We start from the raw sequence: 23,789 nt of genomic DNA, 5'->3' as shown, positions 1-23,789 counted from the left end.
TAAATTCTTACATAGAGAGAGCTTTTGATCACTAAGAAATCAACCTCAATTTTTACATGTTAACAGGGCTTTCATTAACATATGAATGTGACTGAACATAGACCAATAAGCTTGTAAGATCAATCCTGTCTCTTGCAACACTGTCTCTGAGCTAGATTTTTTCTTGTTTTAAAACATACTGGGGAAATGACAGAAAAAAATTGATTTATGCATGCTGTAACAATGAGAGTGTTTGCAGCAAAAAAAAATTGAAAATAAAAAATTTACCTAACTGTATGAAATTCTTGGGGATAGTTCTAGAAAACAGTGGCACATGCTTGGTCACTGGAGACATAGTCAATCAAATGTAGAAATGAAAAGTTCATTCATGTATCTTTTTTTTTTTTCAGTGAATTTAGGCTTATCTCTGCTCCCATGCAACAAAACCTTCTGCTGTTTATTCCTCCTACAGAGCACAGCCAAATCCAGGGAAAAATTCTGAGATCCTTTATAAAAGAACAGCTGTCAGTGCTGCTCCTTCTAGCTTTCTAGTACAAAGTGTTCAGAGAAGACTGTGTGAGCACTAGGAATGAGGATGGTTTACTACATCTTTTGCATACAGCGAGAGACAGCATATCTGCAGTATTTCCACTTTTGAGAAGGCTGACTGACCCATACTAAATCTTAGCTTAAATAACAGAAGGCAACTTCTAGTTCTTTACATTCACTTGCCTTGCAAGTGCCAGGGGCAGGAATTAGAGGGCTCAGAGATTCCACTTCATGTTATATGTGGGACACAGAAATTGAGTACAAGTGCAAAATACTTTTCATTTCACAAATCCCCCGAAAAGCACTAACCCAAGAAGGGAAAAAAGGGAGGAGGAAGCAAGCTCTCAGCCCACTTTTTGGACTTCACTGAGCACAATTGACTCCTCCCCTTTTAGCCACATACCTACTGTATCACCACGTCCAGCCAGGGACCTTGGTGTGCAAAATAGCTGAAAGCTACCCTTAGGATGAGAGCAAGGCAGCTGGTGTGTGGAATTTGGAGTCTGTGTTTCATGTTCTGCCTTTTCTGCATCTTTCTTCACCAAACGACAGCTAAAAGAAAACTGAAGTTTGTGTCCATGGTAAGTAGGTAGTTCATGGGCAAATGGAATTTCTTCAAAACCTGTCACTTACCGCTCTTCTTGTACTCTAGGGTAGGGGGGAGGGGGTACTTTTTGAATATTTAAGTGTTTCCTGCATATTCATAATTCACTATTGCGTTGTACAAAAAACCCCTCAATTTTAAATAAGATTTTATAATTTTGTCTCCTTTGTGCAGTCCTAGATGAACTTAACTTTCTGGATTGACAAAGAATGCTTTTTTTATAGCACTAAGAGAGGAATCACATAGGATTATTTTTTAAATTGTAAAAGAGGATTTCATAACTAAATATCAACTGTGCAAAACCCCTCTTTACCATGGAAGAGTTTCCGCTTTTCCAGTGATTTCAATGGATTAATATGCAAAACAAATTTCATTATGTGAAACCCAAACAAGTGTAAAATGGCATTGAATAAGCAACACAGAACTAATGCTGTGAAACTAATGCTATTTGCAATGATTATGACGTACCATTTGTTTGCAGGAAGCCTGAATCTTGTTCTGAACATTGCACATACTTGTAAATCACTTGTATACTTTTTGTGCTGCAGTTTTCAATTTTATGTCTCCCTATTTGGATTAAGAAATAAAAAAAATGCCGGTGGTAAAATTTTAAAATTATGACACATATCTACAGGAATTATGCTGGACAAGGAAACAATTCATTGCAGGAATGAAAAATCTTGATGTGTCCTTATAGATATATGTTTTATCTGAAGTGAAATTCCAGAACAGGTTCAATGTTTTCAGAATAACAGCTTAGTCTGTATTTAGATATTAGATGACTCTTCTATCACCTTTTGTGATGAAAAAGTCAACACATGGCTTTTGAAGGCTAATTTCTGCCTAGAAAGAGTACTTCACAGCAGTCATGTCAGCCACAGAAACTGTACCTAGAGCAGTAGTTTGGTTTTTTTCCTTCTGAATTCCCAGTTAGTCCTACCAAAATATTAATGTTGTAATATTTCTGGAAAATTACTTACATGCTTCTCTTTGTTTTCTGTTTATTTAATGTTGTGGTCTATACCTCCTAAAAATATATAAAACATCTTTAAAATATATCAAGATATTTTATAGTTTTTATAACTTGCAAAAAATTGAGTTAATTACTTTTCAAATGCCAGGAAAAAAAAAGGAGTTACATTTGTTTAAATAAATCAAATGGTTATTGTAGCTATCTAGACCCAAGAAAAGCACCATGAATATATCTACCATCTGTCAGATACAGTACTCACTGTCATTGCATATTCGTTTGACTGCTCTAATTATATCCATCACAAAAATCCCAGTAACACAAAGGGACTTCCACCTATTTTATCAGGTATTTCGCCATGGTGATCATACCCCACAGGAGTTTTTTCCAACTGACAAGCACAAAGAAGTTGCAAGACAGCAGGGATATGGACAGCTTACCAAGGTATGTTTGCTTACCTAGGCCAATATACTGAAATATTGGAAGGTGGTCTGTTGATATTTGGTTTTTGGAACTTTGTTTTCACTTGGAGAAAGCCCATATTAAGTTGCTATATACAGATCTCCAAAAGGACAGCCAAAGAACTTACTAGGAAGCTACAGCTACAAGCAGTCACTGATTTTAAATGGCACTGAGTCAGCCTGTTCTGGTCCAACAGCAGCTGTTTGATTGCAGACTAGGGTCTTCTGTGAGAAGCCAGGCACTGGTGACCATCACAGTTGAGCTGACACCAAACATGAAGCTTTAACCATCAGTAGCAGAAGGTGGTGGAAGTGCTCACAGACCACCCTCAATCTCCGCTAAGCAGGAGTGCTTCCCAGCTCATGAACTACTAAGATCAGTACTAGCAGAAACTTCTCTCATACTATGCCAGAGAAAGTTGATTTAAAGCTCAGTTATTTTAGTGCAGGCATGGATGGAATACAGCAGAGCTGAGCTTGTACACAAGTATCAGCTGATGGTAGTAACTAGCAGCAGCTAAGGCAACTACAGAAACTGTGTCTCTGCATTAACTGTAATTTGTATTAGCTGCCTCCTCTTGTGAAGGGAACCAAGGGTGAACTCCTGTACTATCAGGCTGTAAGGGAATATGTGGGCACTAGGTTTTACCGCTACTTCTGCTCTGCTCCCACCAGCAGTACGCACTGTGTCTGTGCTTCGTTCCTTTTTCCCCAAAATATGTTGTTTGGATGGATAAATCCACTAGTTATTTGCCCTAGTTATTCTGGGAACCAGGCAGCCTCACTGAAGTAGTTTAGATGTGCCAAAATTCTCGATGTCCCAGATAAATGGCTATCATGCACGTGTAGGCAGATTGTGAGGTGTGTGTCTCTGTTAGGCTGCTGTAGAGTAAGTTCGCTCGCACACCTTATGTCCAGTGGGTCCAGCATAATGCATATGTTTCTCTCTTCTAGGGGAACTAGTCACTTGCAAGGTCTCCACCAAAATCAGAATAGAACAAACTGCCTGAGGGGTTCCTCTTCCTTGCCATTCTTAGGAGGTCAAACTGATATCCAATGCAAGGTCAGGCCTGTTTCCTCTCACATCACTTCCCTTGAAGAAACAGGAATAACAGACCAGTTTTCTATGCTTTAATTCAGCTGTGACTCAATCATTCCACATATGCACTATGCAAGTTCAGCACTACATGCCAGCTTGCTCCAGGGCGTGGAAGGCTTCAAGACCCAGGTGTCAGGATTTAACAACACACATATTAGGCAAGTTGGAGCAGAAGCCTAGGCCAAGTATATGCCCTAGGAAACTGGATGCACAATTCCAGCAACGGAAAGAGGTGATCACATAGACACACTGTGGGCCATGTCTGGCACTGTGGATAAAGCCCTGAGTAACTTAGCCTGACCTCATAGCTGACTCTGCTTGGAACAGGAGGTTGGACTAGAGACTTCCTGAGGTCCCTTTCAACCTGAATTATCCTATGATCCTATGACTTAGAAAAGGACTTTAGGAAGCAATGAGTAATCACTGTACTTGACATCCCAGTGCAGAGTAATGATTACATGAGCAAAGTTGAATATATTTCAATTTAGGCCAGGAAACACCAGGTACAAGTAAAAAGATGACAATATTGAGACCATTACAGGGACATTGCATGTGATTCTCATGTCATGTCTTTACAAAATTATGTTGGTAAGTTGGAAAATGTTCAGCTAAGAGCTACTAAAATGCTGAGGCTAGAAAACACACTTTGCTGTAAGACTAGAGAATTGTCATCTATTTAGTTTAACACAGAGATTAAGATTAAGTGACTCAATTCCATTTTATTATCTTACTGGGAATAAGATCTGTGATGGTAAAGAATGTGTCATTCAAAAGCGTAACAAGATCCAGTGGCTGAAAGCTGGGGACATGGTCAGGCAAGAACAAGAATCAAAAGTTTCAGACTGTTGATAATAATTAACCATTGCAGCAAAATACCTGAAGGCTTGGAGGACTTTTACTTGAAGGCTTCTATTCAAGATTTTCTGTCTTCCTGAAAAATAAGATCTTGCTCAAGCTAAAACTGTAGCCTCCATATGGAATCACTGGTTATAGTCTATGGGATTTATATCCTGGACATGTCTTCATGGACAGGTGATTGCTCTGTCTGCACTACCAGTTAATCAGCTGCGAGCCAGCAATAGACCAGAAACTAGACAGACAGTGTTGGGACACCTGCTTTAAGTCACCCCGCCCCTCAGCTAGTCTTACTAGCTTGGCTAAACATACATACAGCTTTCCGTAGAGCAAAATGCAAAACTGCATCCATCAGGAAGACATATCTAATATTATCCGATACTGTAAACGCAGCAGTTTTACTGCTTTTTTCTCCTGTCTTCTTTCCTCCTTCACTTTAGAAAGGAAAAGGTCTTTATCAAAATAATATGAAATATTATCTCATTTTTTTGGTTGTAGGAATGGATGCATAGCACACTTTTTCAGCCTCTTACTCTATTCTGTTACTTCTACAGCTTGGCATACAGCAACAGTATGAGCTTGGCCAGTACATGCGGAGGAGATACTCTTATTTCCTGAGTGTTGTATACAAGCAGTGTGAGGCAAGTACTGGATCGGGGAGGGAGGATGTTTTTCATGGATGGTAATGGGACTTCCTGAATGCATGAGTATCTGAACTTGGTGCAGCTGGAGAAAACTTAATACCTATTGAATTCAATGTAGTTTCAAAGTATCCCTGAAACTGTGGCTCAACTCTTATTCAGGCTGATGGTTAACTGAAAACCATGTGAAAAGCTTTTTAGGCCATATATCAGGTTCAGATGCCTCACTGTTGTATGGCAGGATATCTATGTCATGAACCTCCAATGCTACACTTCCACATGGAGTGCAGATACAGCTTAGTTTTCATTTAGGGTGCAGATGTTCAGTGCTGTTCAGTGCATACATGATGTTACAAAGTCTAGATGGTCAAATGGGGTCGGTCTTATGCTTTTCTCTAGGACTCCTAAGGGAAATACTACCATTTTGCAGCTCCCTTGTCCAACAAAATTTTATTCCAAGGCCCTATTCCAGCTTCACTCTTTCTCCCTTCTCCTTCTTTCTCATGGTCTTTCTTCAGCCCACTCCATTTTAATGGCAGCTTCCCCAGCACAGTACCAGTCCCATTCTTTCCTACAAAGAGAAAAAAACAAAAAAAAAAAGTACCAGGAGAAATGACCTTCCAAAATTTTTTCTTTTTTTTCCCTCACTTCAGATTTATGTTCAAAGCACTGACTGTGATCACACACTTATGAGTGCTCAGGCAAGTCTTGCCGGGCTGTACCCACCAACACGGGGCCAGATTTGGAACCCCAGAATCCTTTGGCAGCCAATTCCAGTTCACACGGTGCCACTGTCACATGATAATGTGAGTATAAACTAGCAGCATTTGATTTCCCTTAATCATTAGTAAAATACCTAGGATATGAGATGAAGGGGCAGGATAAAGGGCATGGTAAAGGCAACGCAAAGTACATTATGTTACAAGCATTGTGCAGAAAGGCCTAATAAGCTGAGTAGAAATATTGTCAAGAGTTTCCACAGGAATGGACTTACATATCAGAGACCTGGAGTTAAAAAAGAAGGAAGAAAACAGAAGTCCCAGGTACAGAGAAAAATAATTAACCTATAATGTGAGTAAACCACTATAAAAGTAGATTAATCCCAAAATCACTACAAACATGACTTTTTTTGTGTGAGAATAGGAAGCATACCTATTCTCACTAGTGCTTCAACATTTCTTAGTCTGCAGCCAATGGAAAAGACAAAAGAATTATTCTGGGACTTTGATTACAGTGAGAATTGAGTCGCAGGATTGTTTTCCATGCACTTTGAAGGTCAGTGCATGCACTTTGAGGGTTGGTGGAAAAAGTAAAAGGGAAAAGGAAGGAGGACTCCGAGCTTTAAGAGTATGAGTTCACAGGGCAATGTATTTATTCCTCTCCCTTCCTCAACTCCTCACTGTGGACCTGTAATGAACTGTGTGCATAGCAGCTCTGTAGCCTGCATATACTTGTCCTAGGGAGAAAGCTGGGCAGCTGAGTGGAGCTGGAGTTTTCCATTTGTGGAAAACCTATGGTAAAAAGCCAGAAAAGATCATTAGTGTACAGTTTGAGTCCCAGTTTGGGAGAGGAGGTTTGCACATGTGATGCAAGATAAATTGTGTTGGATTACAAGTCTAGTTAACATAGTCTGTGATGATAGGGGAATCAGATTTAATAGGCCATGGAGCAATGATTCTCACCTTGGGGTTATGAGAGCATGAAGACGGAGAATATGGAGACACGTAGTTTCCTGTTCATGCACACAGCCTGGCGTAGAGTCAGGAGCTGGTTCTGACACTGTCGCAGATGGTGGTACCCCAGCAAAGTCAAACATACCTGGCCAGTATCAACACCACTAGCAAACTCAGCAATTGAGCTGCATCTCATTCACATCTAGGGGAGCAAGTAAGTTTATTCAAACAAATCATTTTCATGAACACATACACATTTTTCATACTTTTTAAAACTATTTGTGTTTTAACTCTATTCATCTTTACTACATATACAGGCTAAGCTTGAAATCACATGTATCCTACTACCCAAAACAAGTGTCCATCACTTATTGGTAAAGTCATGCCTGTTCATGAACATAAGGTTATAATTCAGAAATACTTTCCTACCTTCTGGAATAGATAGATTATATTTTTAAAAGGATTGAGGAACTGCTGTGAAGCTTTCCAAGCTAATTATCCCTGTAGGACTCTCAAGTTCTCTTTAAAGTTCTTTTAACTGTGGACTATATAGATAGAGCGTTATTACTGGAAAAAAAGACAAAAAGCACATTAGAGAAAAACACTAAGAATATCTCAGTGTCAATTTTTGTTTTAACTTTTATTTAAAATTTAACACAAAAAACTTCAAACAAGAATAAACTCAGTTTAGCTTAGATAAATGAATTAACAAATTCTTAAGTTATGCAGTCACATGTAACCTTTAACCTCATATGTCTTGAATTAATGAAAGACAAAACTGAGCTATAGAAACTTCACGAGTTTCTATGATTTAGCTGAACTAAATGAAGCTGTGGTAAGTCCACTTTATACAGCTGAATATGCACAAATACTCCTACTGTAGTCCAGCTGATGCTTGGTAATTTGTTGCAAAAAGGTGACGGTGTGTTTAAAGGAAAACTGAACACAATGAGTAAAATCATCCCTGGGGAAGCCAAGCAGAAAGCAGTTCAAGAGGGCTTGTGTTAGTCTTCTGTCAAGGGAAAAATTTCATCTTGTGTAAATGAATCCTTTAACTTTGAACTATTGCAGCTATTATTCCTCTGAACATTTAAAGATTATTTTGTTAGTCATCAGTATGACTCTTACAGTCCTGAAGATGAATATCCTTGAAAACTACATTCCCAAATTATTTTTCAGCTTGTCCTAACTAGTGCAGCCAATCAGAACAACAATCCTGCAAGGGTATATTGAATTGCAAAACAAGAAGCACCTTGCCTAACTAGTGTTTCACAATTTTCTTTTCAGTTGCTATACTTACCTTTCTCACACTGTCCAAAATACAATGAGCTTCTGAGAGAAACCTTTGCAACAAGGGATTTCCAAAGGCAACTCAAGCAGTACAGGGTAAGTATTTTCAGTTCTGGAAATCTAATTAAAATGTACCACTTCTGTCAATATTATCTAACAGGTAGGTTTAAAAAATGGCAGTCAATATAGTCCTTCCAGATCTCTAATCCTCACAGCGGGTGCAAACAACATACCCCAAAAACAATTACAACATTATAGATTCAGCTGGACTAGGCTATTCCCATCAATTGAAAATTGCAAGTCATAGAAAAGATAAATTACTGACTACCTTGCAAAAAAACAATCCACCTACCTTCTAGGAGTGCAGACAAAACAAAAACTCAGATCAAATCAGTGCCGATACCTCTCAAATCACTCCAATACCTCTCTGTGTTTACTCCCATGTAAAGCAACTCCTCTGATGTCTCTGTCTATATAACTTTCTGCTAGTTCAGATTCCTCTTCCACCACAAAATGCCCCCAGCAAAATTCCCCAGATTTTCTATAACAGCCTCAGTGTTTTCCTCAAGTACCTGTTCATGTTTCACACCCAAAGTCTTCATTCAGGTTCTCACTTATGTTTCATTCTTGCCTTTGTAAAGTATCCTTTCCTTTCTTTCTCCACCATCAAAATCCTTGCCATGAGTATGTAATCACTTGTCTATTCTGCTGCAACCTTCTTTTTCACAGGTTTATTCGAAATGACACTATCAAACTCACCTGTTTTTCTACAATCTTTAGCCACGGACCTCAGCCACCTATCTGTGGCTCTACATTTGGGTATTATATGCAAGTGAATCATAACTCCTGGTTTTATGAAATTTACATCATACCTCCTTTCTGCTCAGTACCAAAATCAGAATAATTCTGTTTATGACATTTCCTTTAAGCACTTTTTGGATTTCTGCCAGACTTCCTCATACATCTGTGTCCCCTCTACCCCCTTCTGAACATTTCCACCAAGCATAAACCACCACCATCCTTCAAATCTGGACTCAGATCACCAACCTTGTCTAGATGAATAGGCCAAATTCTCTTACCACTAGGGAATGGTTCATTGCTTAAGTGCAAAGTGCAGACTATCTTGTTTCTAAAAATTACTATGTACTAGTACGGCAGTGTATAGAAATTATGTTAAAAGGCCCTGTGTACTACAAATTTGTCTTTTTGTATTCCAGCCATTTCTGAAGTTTTTAGCCACTCATACAGGATACCCATTGAAGAAGTTGAACACTGAAAGAATTTGGAAGCTCTCTGACACTTTACAATATGAGGTAAATAATATAAAGAAAATTCCCAAGGTCCAGTAGAAATACTTACACTTCCTCAAAACTGGTTTTAGCTCTTATTTCTATTGTTTGTAAGACATCAAAAGAGGGTATGTCTGTGCTTCCAAACTTTTTAAAATCACAGACTGTTTTCAGCTTCTTCCCCAGAAACCCTCACCTAACATCAAACTTGTAACTGAAAATCCTGTAAAGACACTGTGTGAGGCTGCTGGGGGTTGTCCACCACTATAAGGAACATAAACCAATGGCCTACCAAATCCAAGATCCTGCCAGTGACTGCATATGGAGAATTAGGTAAAAGCATACCTTTGCATAAAATTGTCTTGTTACTCCTCCAAAGCCTCCAGAGATACACAGGCATAAAATACATTGTTGGCAAAGAAACATAAGCATCCTTCCACAAAGATTTTATGCAAACTGTATGAGCAAGAGAAGTCATTATTTGCATGTGGACAGTAGTGGTCAGAGTATTTTCAGGAATTAAGCAGCCATTGGAATGACACAAATGGCTATTTGTGCAAGTTTGGGAGCCTGTTCTAAGCAAAGGAACCAGGCACATCACAAAGAAGCATGGATTTCATAACAAAAGGGGTACTGTGGTGCCCAACTGTCATGGCCATCTAGGTCCCACAGTCTGGTACCTCTGACTGGGATTTGAAAAAATCCTGAGTGCCCTTAATTCAGCAACAAGCCCCACTTCATGTCACTTCAAAGTCTAGACTTATCTCAGCTGAAGCAAATGAAAATTGCAGAGTGTTGTGTTAAAAAGTTATTGTTGCAGCCAACTTTCGCTACAAATGCTTTAATGCATAATTATTTTTAAACTCAAATATTAATGATAAATTGGTCATCAGTATTGAGATATCCCCTAGAAAACTGATGCAGTGGATTTCACAAGCAACACATAATACTTGGGTGGGATGCTAATGAGTTTACCTTCTCTCCTGCAGTTTCAATAAAGGTCCAACTTTGGTCAAAGCAGTCTTGAATGTTAGCCAGGGCTTTAAGGTAAATGTAACGTTAACATGTTGGGACATCTCACTGTAATTTCAGTGAGGTCACCCTTCCATATTTTCAAATGCAGGATAGGTCAGGACCACACCTTCTTATGTCAATTGTTATATGCTACTGAGAAACCTGTGTCACCAGAGAAATGTGTAAAATTGACAGCTCCCATCAGGGATCTAGCTAAATGCTGGAAAACAAAACCAATTAGTTGCATTTTTCCTTCTAGTGTTAGATTTTATGAGTTTTGGTCTTTCATAGCACTCAGTGAAGACTCTGGGGGTATCAATTAAGACATCTGCCATAAAAGCCACTCTCATCCTTTCAAGCATACAAAGAGACCTTTCTTACATAGTTTTTTTAAACACAGTTCATGAAAATACGGTAGCATGTATCTCTCTGTATTTGTTACTTTTGACTAAGTATCATCTAACTTTCAGGTAACTTGGAGACTGAGGTCCTTGCTTGCCTACAGCACTGTCTTAAATAGCATGCAACCAACCAATTCTTTCCTCAAGACATCAATCACATTTGTTAACAGAGAAAGTGATACATTGTGACCTGAGCTGGTTTAACCTAACATGTTCTATTGTTCAACTGTTTAAACAAATCATTTAAGTAGTTGGCATTTTCCTTAGAACTCGTTGTTACAAGAAGACTCCCTCTGGTGAGCTCAGTCCGATGGCTCAAGTTCATAGAGGTTACATTGCACTAAAGGAAAGATACCAACCTTGTTTAAACAGGAACTCAGGGTAATGCCGACCAGGAGTGTTGGGCGTATCTTCCCTTCTCACAGTTGTGACCATTAATATACCTTGGGCTGCATCCCCAAGGAAAGACTAATCCATTCCACTGTAGCTTGAGGGCTGCATCAGTATCCAATAGACCTGGTATAAGTTGGTATGAATTCCATGTATATATCTAATCCCTATACATATACCTCATGCTCCGGTACATCCGAATTACAGCTATACATATTCCTACTTGATCTCTGGATCTCACTTATATCTCAGAGCTGCCAGCCCTTAAAATCTTGACATCTATATAGGATTTGTTTCAGTAAAGATCTCAGGATATATCCCAGCAGATGGCTGAAAGAGTCAAAAAGTGAAATTTTTGCACCTGACAACTGCATTAGCAATTGGCATAAATAATGCCAGTTGCTTTTTGCATGATTTTTAGTATTATATTTCCTCTTCTTGTTGAACACTGCCCTTCAAATTTGTTTTAAGCAATGTGATGCTATAAATAAGAATTCTACAGCTGTCTAAATGCAAAATACAGTCATTATTTTATTATAAAGAGAAAATGTTACTTGAGTGAAATATTCAGAATTTGTTCTGAATTTTGTGCCAGAACAAACAGCAGTAGGAATCAGTAAGAAAATCACCATGTTTTCTTTCTTCACTGTAGGATATTAACAATTACACTTTACCTGTTTGGGCTACTCATGGTGTCAGGACCAAGCTGATAAAGCTCTCAGAACTGTTATTGCAGGCGGAATTTGGGTTCCACAAACAAGTACAAAAATCACGTTTGCAGGGAGGTAAGCTGAATTCTAACCCCATTTAAAACCAAGAGTAGAATGGGAAAGAAGAAATGGTATATAATAAACTTTGCTACCAATTCCATAGTAGAACTACAAAACATGCCATGATGTGGATATTGGTGATCAGCACTGAAAGATTTTGATTAATGGGAAGAGAGATGGTGAGGATATGAATCACAAAGATCCTAATCCAACATTATAAAGAAGGTGTCATTTTGGTTACACTGTATAAGAAATCCAAAGTAATATACAGATTCTTGCTGAACTGAATCAAGTCTGGATTTAATGTAAGCCATCATGCTTAACTTACTTAAAAAAAATATTGTTTGTAATAATCTCTAGGATGGTAACTTTGTTGCCTAATAGTCTTCATATTCCATTCCTGAGAGTACTAGAATGAGATTATTTAACTCTTCTAAACTTTCTTCTGCTCAGCAAATAGTAGCTGAAATTTAAAAATAGTTTATACCTTTTTAATCACATATTCTTCTCCATTCATCCACTGTCACCTTGGGGCCTCATTTTTGTTTTATATGGATACTGTACAGTCAGGATCTGTGAGCTACAAGGACAAATCACATATAAGCATGGATCAATTTTTTTTTTTCTGTTTTGGAGCTCCAACTTACAACACTAAGCACAAAGTTCAAACCTCTGCTCTTGCTTTACTAACAATTGCTGTTAAAAAATGTGCCAGTAGCCGAAGACAATACATGAGTCTAATTCTGCTAGCATGTACAGTTCTCATTTTAGGATTTTAATTTGTCAAGATTCCAACCTTATGCTAACATACCAGCACAGCCATTGATTTAATTCATATAGTTTGTCTTACAACTTTTCAGCAGTTAGCATTAACAAAATACAGACAACCACATAATTTAAGAAGGCCCAGAGTCCAAAGGATATGCTCTTTCTTTTCCTCTGGAAATCAGGAAGTCAATGGAGTTACACACAAAAGAGGGTAGTATTCGTTACCCTGCTCTTCTTGCACTGTTCTGCTGGCACAAAGCAGGTGTGAATGCACTGTTTGAAGCTGTTGAGGCTATTAGGGATCCCCAAAACATTTTACACAGGTGTAAAATAGGCCCACTGTTCATATAAAAGATAGTATCAGAATTAACCAGGGCAGTCTGCACAAATTACCTATAAAGTCAATTGAATAAATCTGGTGCATTTAAAGACAGATTGTGTTAAAACAGTACCAAGTGATGCAGCTGTTAACACAAGCATCCCTTTCATTGTCATTGCTTTCCCATTTTCTTTCAGGTATTCTTTTAAAAACTATTCTAAAGCATATCTCAGATGCTAGAAAGCCTTCACACCAGCAAAAAATGGTCATGTATTCTGCGGTGAGTCCTTTCTGTTTCTTTTATGCTGCCTTTCTGCAGTTATTAAATGCAGTGAAAGCCATGAAACTTTATTTCCTTCATGAAATACAGCTACAAGGATTTTTTATTTGGTTAACCTTAAATATCATCAGATTGTTTTCAGTCTTTAATTAACAGATACTACTTTGAAACCTGCAGCATTCCATTTTCCACCTGATGTCATGGCTTGTTTCACTGTAATATTGTTTTGATTGAGCAGAGAACTGGAAATCCATGCCTCGTGTTTTATCGAACCTCTATCACAAAGACAATTTAGAAACAAACCTCCTGCTTCCTGCATCTTTTTCAGATGCAAAAGGAAAAAAAAAAAAAAAAAGAAAAATGAAGTCAAATTTAGTTATTTTAGAAGGTCTTATGAAGGCAGCTACTCAATTGTGACTTTATATTTTTGTTTGGAATGTGCAAACACTGTCATTGGAGATGGAAATTTTTTGATTGCTCTCAGTAAAAAGCTCCTATTTTGAAACTGCAGTTAGATTATGACCTATCAGGTATATATCAGCCAAAGAGCTTACTGATCTGATCTTGGATACTGTTCACTTAACACGCAAAACCACCAGTTCTTTTTAAAAGAAGTTTTAACAGCTCCTACTAACTTTGATAAGAACTACAAGTGGCTAAGACTTCTTAATATTTACATATATGTAGACTTTATACATGCAGCATTTCGGTTTGTCCAGCCATTAAAGGACAGTATTTGCTCAATGTTGCAGAGGGCAAAGTGCAAGTATTAATGAGGCCACACAAGTAATGTTAAGTGGACAGATAATGCACTGGACATATTGTTAAATAATAGGTACATGTAATCATTTTCAATAGGCCTTTAATTAAAGGTTTCTTCTATTTACAGCATGCAGCCACCATTGTTGCCTTACAGACGGCACTCAATGTCTTCAATGGGAAACAGCCTCCTTACAGTGCCTGTCATTTTTTTGAACTTTACCAGGAAAAAAATGGGCAAGTATCTGCAAGCTGTACTGCTAACTTACACTTTTTCTAAAAAGCAATTTACTGATACCCCAGACTAATTAAACTGGATACACAAGGTTCACTACACAGGAGAAGATTATAGACTGATTTTAATTATTATAATTGGACTCAATTTAGCAGTTATTGACAGTAGCAGAATCACAGCACTGCAGCCTGAAAACCCTCTCTGTATTTCTTCATTACAGTTATGAGAGGTTTTACTCTACCGTTTTTATCTGATTAACTCCTTGACTCTCTACCAAGAAGACAAACTACATGCAAATTGGTGTTGACCATCGATTGTTTAAAAGATCTCTTCAGAGTACTAATGATACATATTAATAGCCAGACAAATAAGCTGGCTAAAAGTTTGTCCCAAAGTATGATCACTACAACATTGAAAGGCTGTGCGGTTCTGCATACCTAACTTTATTTTGACCCTTCTGTATTTTGAAACAGGCAATACACCATAGAAATGTACTATCGGAATAACTCTTTGAGAGATCCTCACCCCCTCACTCTCCCTGGCTGCAAATTTCGCTGTCCACTGGAGAGATTTACTCAGCTGGTCTCCCCAGTTCTAGTACACTATTGGACAAGAGAATGTAGGATATAAGACATAAAAAAAGGTAAGTTAAGTGCTCTGGGCACATGTACCCAAAAGTAAAGTCAGGATTACATCTTCTGCTGAGAGCTCATTTGAAGTAACAATCATTTTCATAAGGGTCTGGTCTGAAATGAAAAATATGCAGATCCAGTAAGACAGAATTGTGCCCATGGTCATGATTTCTACTCCATTGATACATTTGTCTATTCCAGCCCAACTTTCTGGTAAAATGGAATCAATGCTGATTAGGCTTTAGGGTACTATTTTTCATGGTTTTTTTTTTCAGTTTTAGTACAGTCAAAAATAGCTTCAGTTGCTGAGGAAGCAGGTACAAATGCACTGAATTATAACAATTCACCTTAACTACTCTAACTGTAGAGTACTTGTCCAAGCCGATTAACAACATTATGCATTTCCTTGATTTTAGAAGACATTCAGAGATCAAAACAGATGAATATTGACTAGTATACCAGACTGGTACTTACCAGAATGTCAAACATATAGAGACATACATTGGCATACTAATACATTCCCTAGTAGGTTGTCTGTATCTCCATATTAGGATGTCTAACTTTCCATTTTGACCACTGATAATATTTATGTTTGCAGAATGAGGGAACAGGAAGGCAGAGAATTGCATTGTCTTTCTTGTATCTAGCTCTATATTCCTTTAAGGAAGATGAAAAGCAAACAGCCCCCAGGATTCAAAAGCGTCCTCACTTTTTTGATGATCAAATGTGGTACCTAACATTAAAAAATCCCATATGGCTTTCTGAATCACTGATCTCAAGAGGAATTTGAAAGGTCAGAGATTAGAAGAATGCAGGCAAGCCAACTCACCTGGTTGCAAATAATTTCCTGTTAAATATCTTGGAACCATGAACAGATTGGAAATAGTTTAGCCAGAATAAATGAATAATTAACAACTAATGATTCACAAAATACATTTCTTCACTATATTCATTGCTCACAAATTCTCAGGAAACGTATCAGTAAATTACCACATTTAATTGCACAAGCTAATTTGTCAGGGGGAGGGGGAGGTTGGTTCTGATGATTTTTTTAGGCCAAGCAACTAATACAGTCATGGAAGATAGTGATAAATACTTCATGTTTATACTGTGGTCCTTAGTAATCTAAGTTTTGTGGAAATTAGTTTCCCTCCTTCACAAAGCAAACTGTGTAACTGACCAAGTAAATAAAAAAATTATCTATCATATAATCAAAATTTGGCATTAATAAAGACACAAATATTTAGCCCTTAAGTTCAACACAAAGGCTGCACATTGTTTCAATTCTCAAATTTTGCTTAAGTAGAAGTTAGATGGCGTTCAGGCATATTACACCAGGTCCAGCATCACTGCTCATGACTGCCTTCATTAGTAATCCTGAGTGCTGAAAACACATATGGACCACAAAAGAGATTACAACCAAAACTGACGGTCCAATCAAAATATTTGTCATATTGTCATATCAAAATTTGGCACTTTCCCCTGTTTTATCCTAGTTGAGAATGGTTCCATCTCAGTAACTGTTGGGTCCAGATCCTAATTTTGGGGCTCATAACTCTTTTTGTGCAGGCAGGAGTTTTAAACTCTCTGCTGTGCATGAGTGGCACTTGGGAAAATGCCAAGGCACACTGCCCCACAGCCTGCACAGTGCAGCACACTGACAGAGAGACTGCACTGTGCTAAACCACTGTGCATTACCAATTCTCAGTAAATGCAGATAGGCTGGAATGGCTAATCTTTAACACCAGGAAGCTAAACCAAGCTGAAGAGTGATGCAAAGAGTTTACAGGTCACATTTACACCTAACGTACACAGCTGCAACATCACTGATTGCAGCTGTTCTCAGCTTTGTCAAAAAATAATCTCAAATATTGTCCTTTGCTAATGCATATGTTAATACTTTGATTATACATGCGTCAGAGCATTCAATGAATAAAGCCCATAAATGTGATTTTTTGGAATGAAATCTAGGAGTGTGACTGAGCTTAAAAATTTACCCTACACAGCTATTCTACATGGAGACACCATTTCCGAAACATAGAGCTGTTTCCAGAAAATGCTTGATTGAAGTTTCATGAAGATGACTTGTGACCCCAGTACAGGGAAATACAGTTGTTAGGCAAGTATTGCTATTACAGGTCACACAAGAGAGTAGCAGTATTTGAGGGTGGTATGAATCAGAGCCAAATTCCTCCACATGACAATGACCACAGTGTGGAACATAGGAAGTGAGGACAGCTGAGCATATTTGGGAAGGCGATAAAACATTTCTCTGTGCTCTTTTGGCTGCTCAGGAAGGTTTCAGCGTGGATTGGCTCACCTTTTCAACAGACTTTTCCTAATTCCATCAAAATGGGAACAAATTTGTTAACTTTTCTGCACTTAGTCTGAGCTACCCACTTGTTGAGGTACTATTAACAGATTTGCCATGCTTTTGGAGAATGAGACCATATGCTAAGAACGATTCTCTCTTTTTGTTTTACCTTCAGGTGTTCCCTCCATGATCTTCAGTGTGATTAGCTTTATGAAACAATTCATCCCATACTGTGATGTGTCTACGGTCTAACACTTCTCATTAACTTCCATCAGCATGGCCAACCGTCTCCTGACCTCTATCAAAAGAAAATATTCCTCAGGACAACAAACCAAAACTATAGAAAGTGGTGACTTATCCTTCATGAACATTCACTTTATTTTATCAAGTGGTAAAACCCAAGTGAAGTACAAAACCAGAGTAATTTTTCAAGATCTATTCATTCCAAAGGGTCTTTGGCTGAACTAATTCAAGCATGTAATTGTAGTTAGTGTTTTGAAGGGCTATAGCCTTAATTTACAGCAAAATTGGAAAATACCTCTGAAGGCGTGTTGCCCTCTTTTGAAGAATGAGACAAGAACTTCCAGAATTGGCGAGGGAAGCAGTGCTTCAAAAAGAGCCCCCAAAAGGAGGAGTCATTCCAGTGTCCTTATACTTTGTTTTATTTAAGAAGTAATGAAGCATTTTACACAAACAGATCCCAGAAGCTACAAAAATTAGCATAATGGCTGTTTACTTAACTAAGATATGTCTGCCTTTTTCTTTTCTCTGGCTTATACATGCACAAATATCCCACCTCTGTACAGAAGGAAGGTGAGACTTACAGAAAGAGTGGACCATGGATCTAGACCTAAGAGAAGCCTACAAACAGCCAGGCTGGCTACCATGAAGACCTGGCAGGCACTTGGCTGACCCAACAAGGCTTTCAGATATTGAGTCATTCTATCTCTTTCCAAAAAGACAGCAAGGCCAAGTGTTAATTTTGAAAGAAAAATAATTTGTGGTTTCAAACATCTTTTCAAACACCTTCCTTTTGTTATGTTACCTTGATTGTATTCTCTGATCTGATCATATAGAGTCTGTGCTTCAGGGAAGTCTGAAATTCCATGCTGTTCTTGACATTAACAACAAAAAGATCCTACTGGCAACACCAAGTAAAAAAATCCAGAGCTACATGCTAGTTAAAACATGCAGAACATGCTGGGCAATCCTTCACTAGCCACATTTTCTAATATTGCTATTGTGAAAACAGTTTGTGTTCTTACTACAAAAGCTTGATCAGAACAATCAGATGCAACTAACTTCTGAAAATAGTGGACGCTTCTTTGCTTGAAGAACTGGGCTTTCTTATTTTTTATTTTCTTATGGTGGATAAGACCTTTGCCAACAGCCTTGTTGCCTGCAGATCATTTCAAAGAGAACCAGAGTAATAGATGAGATGCAGAAAATTTTTACATTCCAGCTTCCTTTCCTTGGACCGGGGTTTTAAAATGGATGCTAAGCCTATGAAATGTATATTCCTTTTTAGAACTACAGCATAAGCAGATAACTGCACTGCACAAGCTACAAAAGAATAAAATAATAAAAAGATCCCTTTCCCCTCTAGCAAGAATCTAAGTTTCAGAATTCTCACTGTAAAAGCCCATTCTCTTCTAAGCAGGGCGCAAGCAACAATTCCTGTGCTTCCTAAGCCAGCATAAGAAACACAGTTCAAGAAGAGTTGTAGTTAGATTTCACAGCAAAGAAGTTCAAACACACAGATCAAACCAAATTATTCCCGCTAGTGAAAAAAGGCAACACCTTTTACCATAGCATCCAAACAAGGGTAAAAATGTTTTCTAACAGCATCAGACAACCAGTTCTAGCTGTTTCTTAATGCAAAGAAGAACAAGCTTGTTTTTTCCATATTACCTTAATGTCCATAATGGACACCAGCAGAAAGCCTTCCTAGGTCTGGCAGCCCTCATAGGAGAGGCAGTGCAAGCTATTTAAATGATTCGTCTCAAAACCATGTAGCTGATCATCACACCTCCCATAACAAGAAGTAATTTAAAAAAAAAAAGAATTGCTAAAAGAAAGCAAATAGGGAGGAAAATTTAAGACTCCATCTTTATCAGTATTAGTCTTCTAACAAGATTGTAGCCTTGCCTGCCAAAAAGAAATTTCTAGGCATCCACTCTTCTATTCTGAACCTCTTCCTATTTCTCCTTTTTCTGAACTTGTGTTGCTTGAGTTGCTTTTAATGTTTTGTTTGCCAGATATTTAGAAGTTCAAGAGCTGTAAAGGTGGTCTCATTCTTCTCCCATCAAAGGGTAACTTTTCTGCTGGTTTCCTAGATTGGGCAAGGCTCGCATAGAAAATGCAATACAGAGCTGAGACATTCTTCATGATTCTCTTTAGCCTCCAGTTCCCAGTTCCTCCCCTCCTTCCTCACCCAAATCCACCTCTTAAAAATTTTCAGAACTCCATGAAGACCCTTCTGTCCCACAGATTTGTCTGGTATGGGGGATCATGGAGCTGGACCCTGGCCTCAGCACTTCAGTTCAGCTATGGAAGTGCATCCTAGCTGAGGCCAGTGCTCACAGAACACCGATAGAAGGTCCCCCGTTTCCATCACATCATCAGACCATGTCTTCTTCCCGGCTACAGGCCCCAGTGAATGTACATTAAACATTCTGATTTCTGTTGAGCAAAATTAAATTTCAAATTTAATTTCTAAATTAAGATATTTCTAAATTATTTTATTCCCCTCATCCCTATTCAACAGAAACCCCATCACATGCATTCTTTACAATGTTTTTTGTTCTTAGGACTATCACTGTAGAAACACAGAAAGGAAGACTTCCTTTATACCTTGTTTACTCCAAGGAAAAATAAACATCAGTGTTCATTAAGTCTGAAACATCATGCCCAGATTTTGTTGTATGAATATAAATTGGGCATGTCAGTGAACAAATAATAAAACTCTAAATGATGTTTTTCTACAACTGCACCAGCTGACTCCATTTAAAAAATCTGTCCCATAGTCTTTTGCAGGTATGAAACCATAAACGGTTTCATTTCAGTTCTTCTTAAAGAAGAAATGAGCAAAAAATTACAGTTCAGCTTTGGAACTATTTAGAATGCAAAGAAAAAGATTTTTTTTTCATATCATATTGCAAAAGCAGGATCACATGAAAATGCAACTCGCTCTCCTCTTTCACAAACAATGCATAGACAGTCCAGTCATGTTTTAAAGAAATCTTGCTGTAATACAATAACCTGCATAGTCATAGATGCTGTGATACAGGCGAGATGTAGCTCATGATGTTCACTATTTTTCCTGTCATACACTGAAACAATGTCAGCAAGATGGGGAATGAATGACAGAAAAGCAACAGTAATTTTGTGCTGCCTGGGAAATGTGGCACTGGACTGCCAGGGCTGTAATTTTCATTCTTTCCACTACCTCCTTTACTCTTTGGGTTATTTACTGAGCTGAGTGACTATCAAAAAAGAAAGAAAAACCCCCAAACTTCACATAACTCACAAATACGGATCAAATTCATTGACTAATTTTGATTTGGTTTCTGGTAGTGCTACAAGTAGGTGTTCCTTCTTTTTACTTAGTGTACTTAGGGTACTCATCAGAGATGTGGCAGACACAAGTTCAAATCCCTCCTTTACCAAAAGGATCTGACTCTACATCTTCCAGAAAATAAAATCACCACCAGGCTGCTGAGTTTCAGAGGGGAAAGTGAAGAGGAATAGTGCTTTCTGCCTCTTTCTCACCACTGTTCACTTTGTTTACATATTGGCTGGTGTACAAATTAGGCTTCCTATGTCTTGGGCTAATATCTTAATCACAAAACCAGAAAGAAATGCTCCGAGTACCCTGTAACCAGGCGAATATTTAAAATTTGGGACAAACTAAGAAATTATTAGAAGACACTGAGTAGACACTTTCTTCCCCCCACCTGCCTTAGAATAGTAACTTTGTGCTTAGGGCATTTTCTCCTGTAGTGCAAGGTACAGGTTCATGTCCCATCACCAGCCTAAGCAAGTTAATTCTTCCTACGTCACAAATGAACTCCTTTGTCCCTTCCCACTCCCCACAATTGGGTGAAATCACCCCAACCCAGGACTGCAAGACAGTCTTTTGTTTTTGTCATAAGTTCTTTGAAATGGTGCTTGGAAAACGTGTCACTTTGTTCACTGAAACAAAAATTTTTCTTTTCTTTCCCTTTTTCAGGTCAAAAAAGCTTGCAAAAAAATGATTGCAGATAAATCCAAAGTAAGTTAAGTGCTGATCTGCAAATTCAGTCAGTGACAAAACCTGAGCTGTTTCCCCATGTGAGCAGCCTGGTCCATGAGTGCCAGCAGCAGTTACATATCCGGCTGCCTTGACTGCAGTGACTTCCACCCTTTCAGTGTGTAGGTTGTGCTCCACCAGCAGCAGTTACCTAAGGTAACCCTTGCGTACATTAAAGCATGGGTTCTTTTGCAACCAGTCCACTTCAAAGCCAATCTAGCTATACTTCAGCAAGCCTTCAAGATAGATATATGCACTTAAAATAGACAATGGTGTTTAAGCTAATTCTATTTAATCTATAATTTGATAATTAAAATATATGCCAATGAGCCAAATTAACATAAATGTGATTCAAATTGTTTAGGTCCACTTGCATTATAATGCTTGGACAACTGTAACTAGATTGATTTAGGAATGATTTTTTTATTTATTTTGAAGCAACTTTTACTGAAAAGAGTAAGGATTTAATTGTTTCAGGATATGACAAGTTTATAGCTGCCAAGTGCACAGTAGAAATTGAGACAATCCAAGACAAGCAAGAAAATTTCCAAATGAAATATGTGCTACCAACATACTTACAGATTACCTACAGGATTCCTACAGGACCCTGTCTTAACCACTATGGCACATGAATGAGGGTATTCTTCCATTTTGGAATGTGTAGAGATTTATTTAAGATGTTGTGGTGCACATTCTTTGGGCATAAAATAATCTCACTAGCAAAGTATACATGCCAAAGGGAAGAGTGAAGCCACAGAAAGCAGAACTATTTATCATACGCTTGGTCTTGGGTTAAAATATCTTTTTTTAAAAGATGCTGGCAAAGGTTTTCTATAAAATGCAGTTGTTACATATTTTCAAACATTCCTGAATGATGCCATCCAGCATCACAAAAAAATTGAGTTCATGTCTGAAGTGAAGTTACTAAGAGTGTTCCATAATAATGAGACTACATTAGTCATAGTCACTCATCAAAGATGCACAATAAACCAGCAAATCTTATAAAAACTAATCAGTTATGAATTTCATGGTAAGGCGTTAGGAAGGACGAGAAAAAATTTTGAGAGCCAACGAGGGTTGCTTGATTGAAAAAGCTTAGGAACCACCTATCTAAAATACTATATAGATTAAAAAAGTAGGACATCCATTCTTGATTTTTGAGGCATATTAAAATATTCTAAAGAAAGTATATTTTATGCCCTGCACTCTTAAATAATAGAGGAAGATGATCAGCTTACATTTGTTTTCAGAAAGACAAAGTATTATATATTTATGAAGTATGGATTACTCTCAAACACCTTCTGCATAGGCACAATCACACCAGGAGAGACGAAAAAGGAGGGTGGGGACATAACAGTGGAGGAAGAAAGAAGTTCAAGTCAGTGCTGAAAACTGGACATGGACTGACAAGAGAGATGGGGAAGTCTGGGAGCCGTGGTCCTCCTCCCTTCCACTCCCATTCATCAGTCAAAATGGATACATAAGGTCATTCACACAACTCAAAGAGAGCACTTGATGCTTAGTGGGGTTTAGGGCCCTAGGGACAGAATTTCTAGTAAATGGTAAAATACCTGTTGTGGAGAATACTGTTATTCTTATTTTGTAGAGAGGAAGTCAGCAGAGGCAAGGTGAGCAATCTTCTCAAAGCCAGTGAGCTACTATCAGAACGAGTGTTCTTTATCAGTAACAATAAAAATGTGAGCTCCAGGGCTTGTTCACAAGAAATTTCTCAAATAATTGAGGCCAAAAAAGAACTGGACATAAGAAATTACAAAAGGGGATGTATAGATATACTCCAAGGGAAAAGAAGAGCAACACACACAAATTGAAGAGCAAATAACTGCCCAGCAAGGAGCCTAAAGAACATACTTGTTGCAAGATTTATTCAACTATTTTATCTGAGGGACTGGTAATTTTAACCTACATGAAATGTTGTTTGAAATAATTATTCTGATTTCACAGTGACAATGTAGAAGAGAAATGAAAAAAGGAGGGGAGGGAACCTGAGAAGAGGACTAACTGAGCAGCAAAGAAAAAAGAGAAACAGTATTGCCTGGCTTTTGGTTCCAAGTTCATCCTCATGGCCATACTATAGTCTGGAAAAATTCCAAGCCCTGAGAAGTGGAAACAGAACAGGTAGGTTGAAACATTAGGAATGCTTAGCAACTCTTTCATATTTTAACCTCATCCTTACACTCCAAAAGAG

General features: G+C 38.1%; 1 protein-coding gene across 1 annotated transcript; it reads left to right on the top strand.

The window, feature by feature from the left end:
- Nucleotides 1–954: 954 nt before the first annotated feature.
- On the top strand, nt 955–18,897 carry LOC115339955 (prostatic acid phosphatase-like). Its single transcript, XM_030010673.2, has 11 exons — nt 955–1,109; nt 2,451–2,546; nt 5,072–5,158; nt 5,812–5,964; nt 8,119–8,217; nt 9,339–9,434; nt 11,868–12,000; nt 13,270–13,352; nt 14,242–14,348; nt 14,820–14,989; nt 17,468–18,897. The coding sequence occupies exons 1-10, from the start codon at nt 996–998 to the stop codon at nt 14,974–14,976; spliced, it is 1,125 nt and encodes a 374-aa protein (XP_029866533.1). The 5' UTR covers nt 955–995; the 3' UTR covers nt 14,977–14,989; nt 17,468–18,897.
- The last annotated feature ends 4,892 nt before the right edge of the window (nt 18,898–23,789 follow it).

The sequence above is a fragment of the Aquila chrysaetos genome, chromosome 3, assembly GCF_900496995.4.
Source record: "Aquila chrysaetos chrysaetos chromosome 3, bAquChr1.4, whole genome shotgun sequence".
NCBI lineage: Eukaryota > Metazoa > Chordata > Aves > Accipitriformes > Accipitridae > Aquila > Aquila chrysaetos.
Note: the sequence above shows the minus strand (reverse complement) of the source record. Positions and strands in the feature narration are given on the sequence as shown.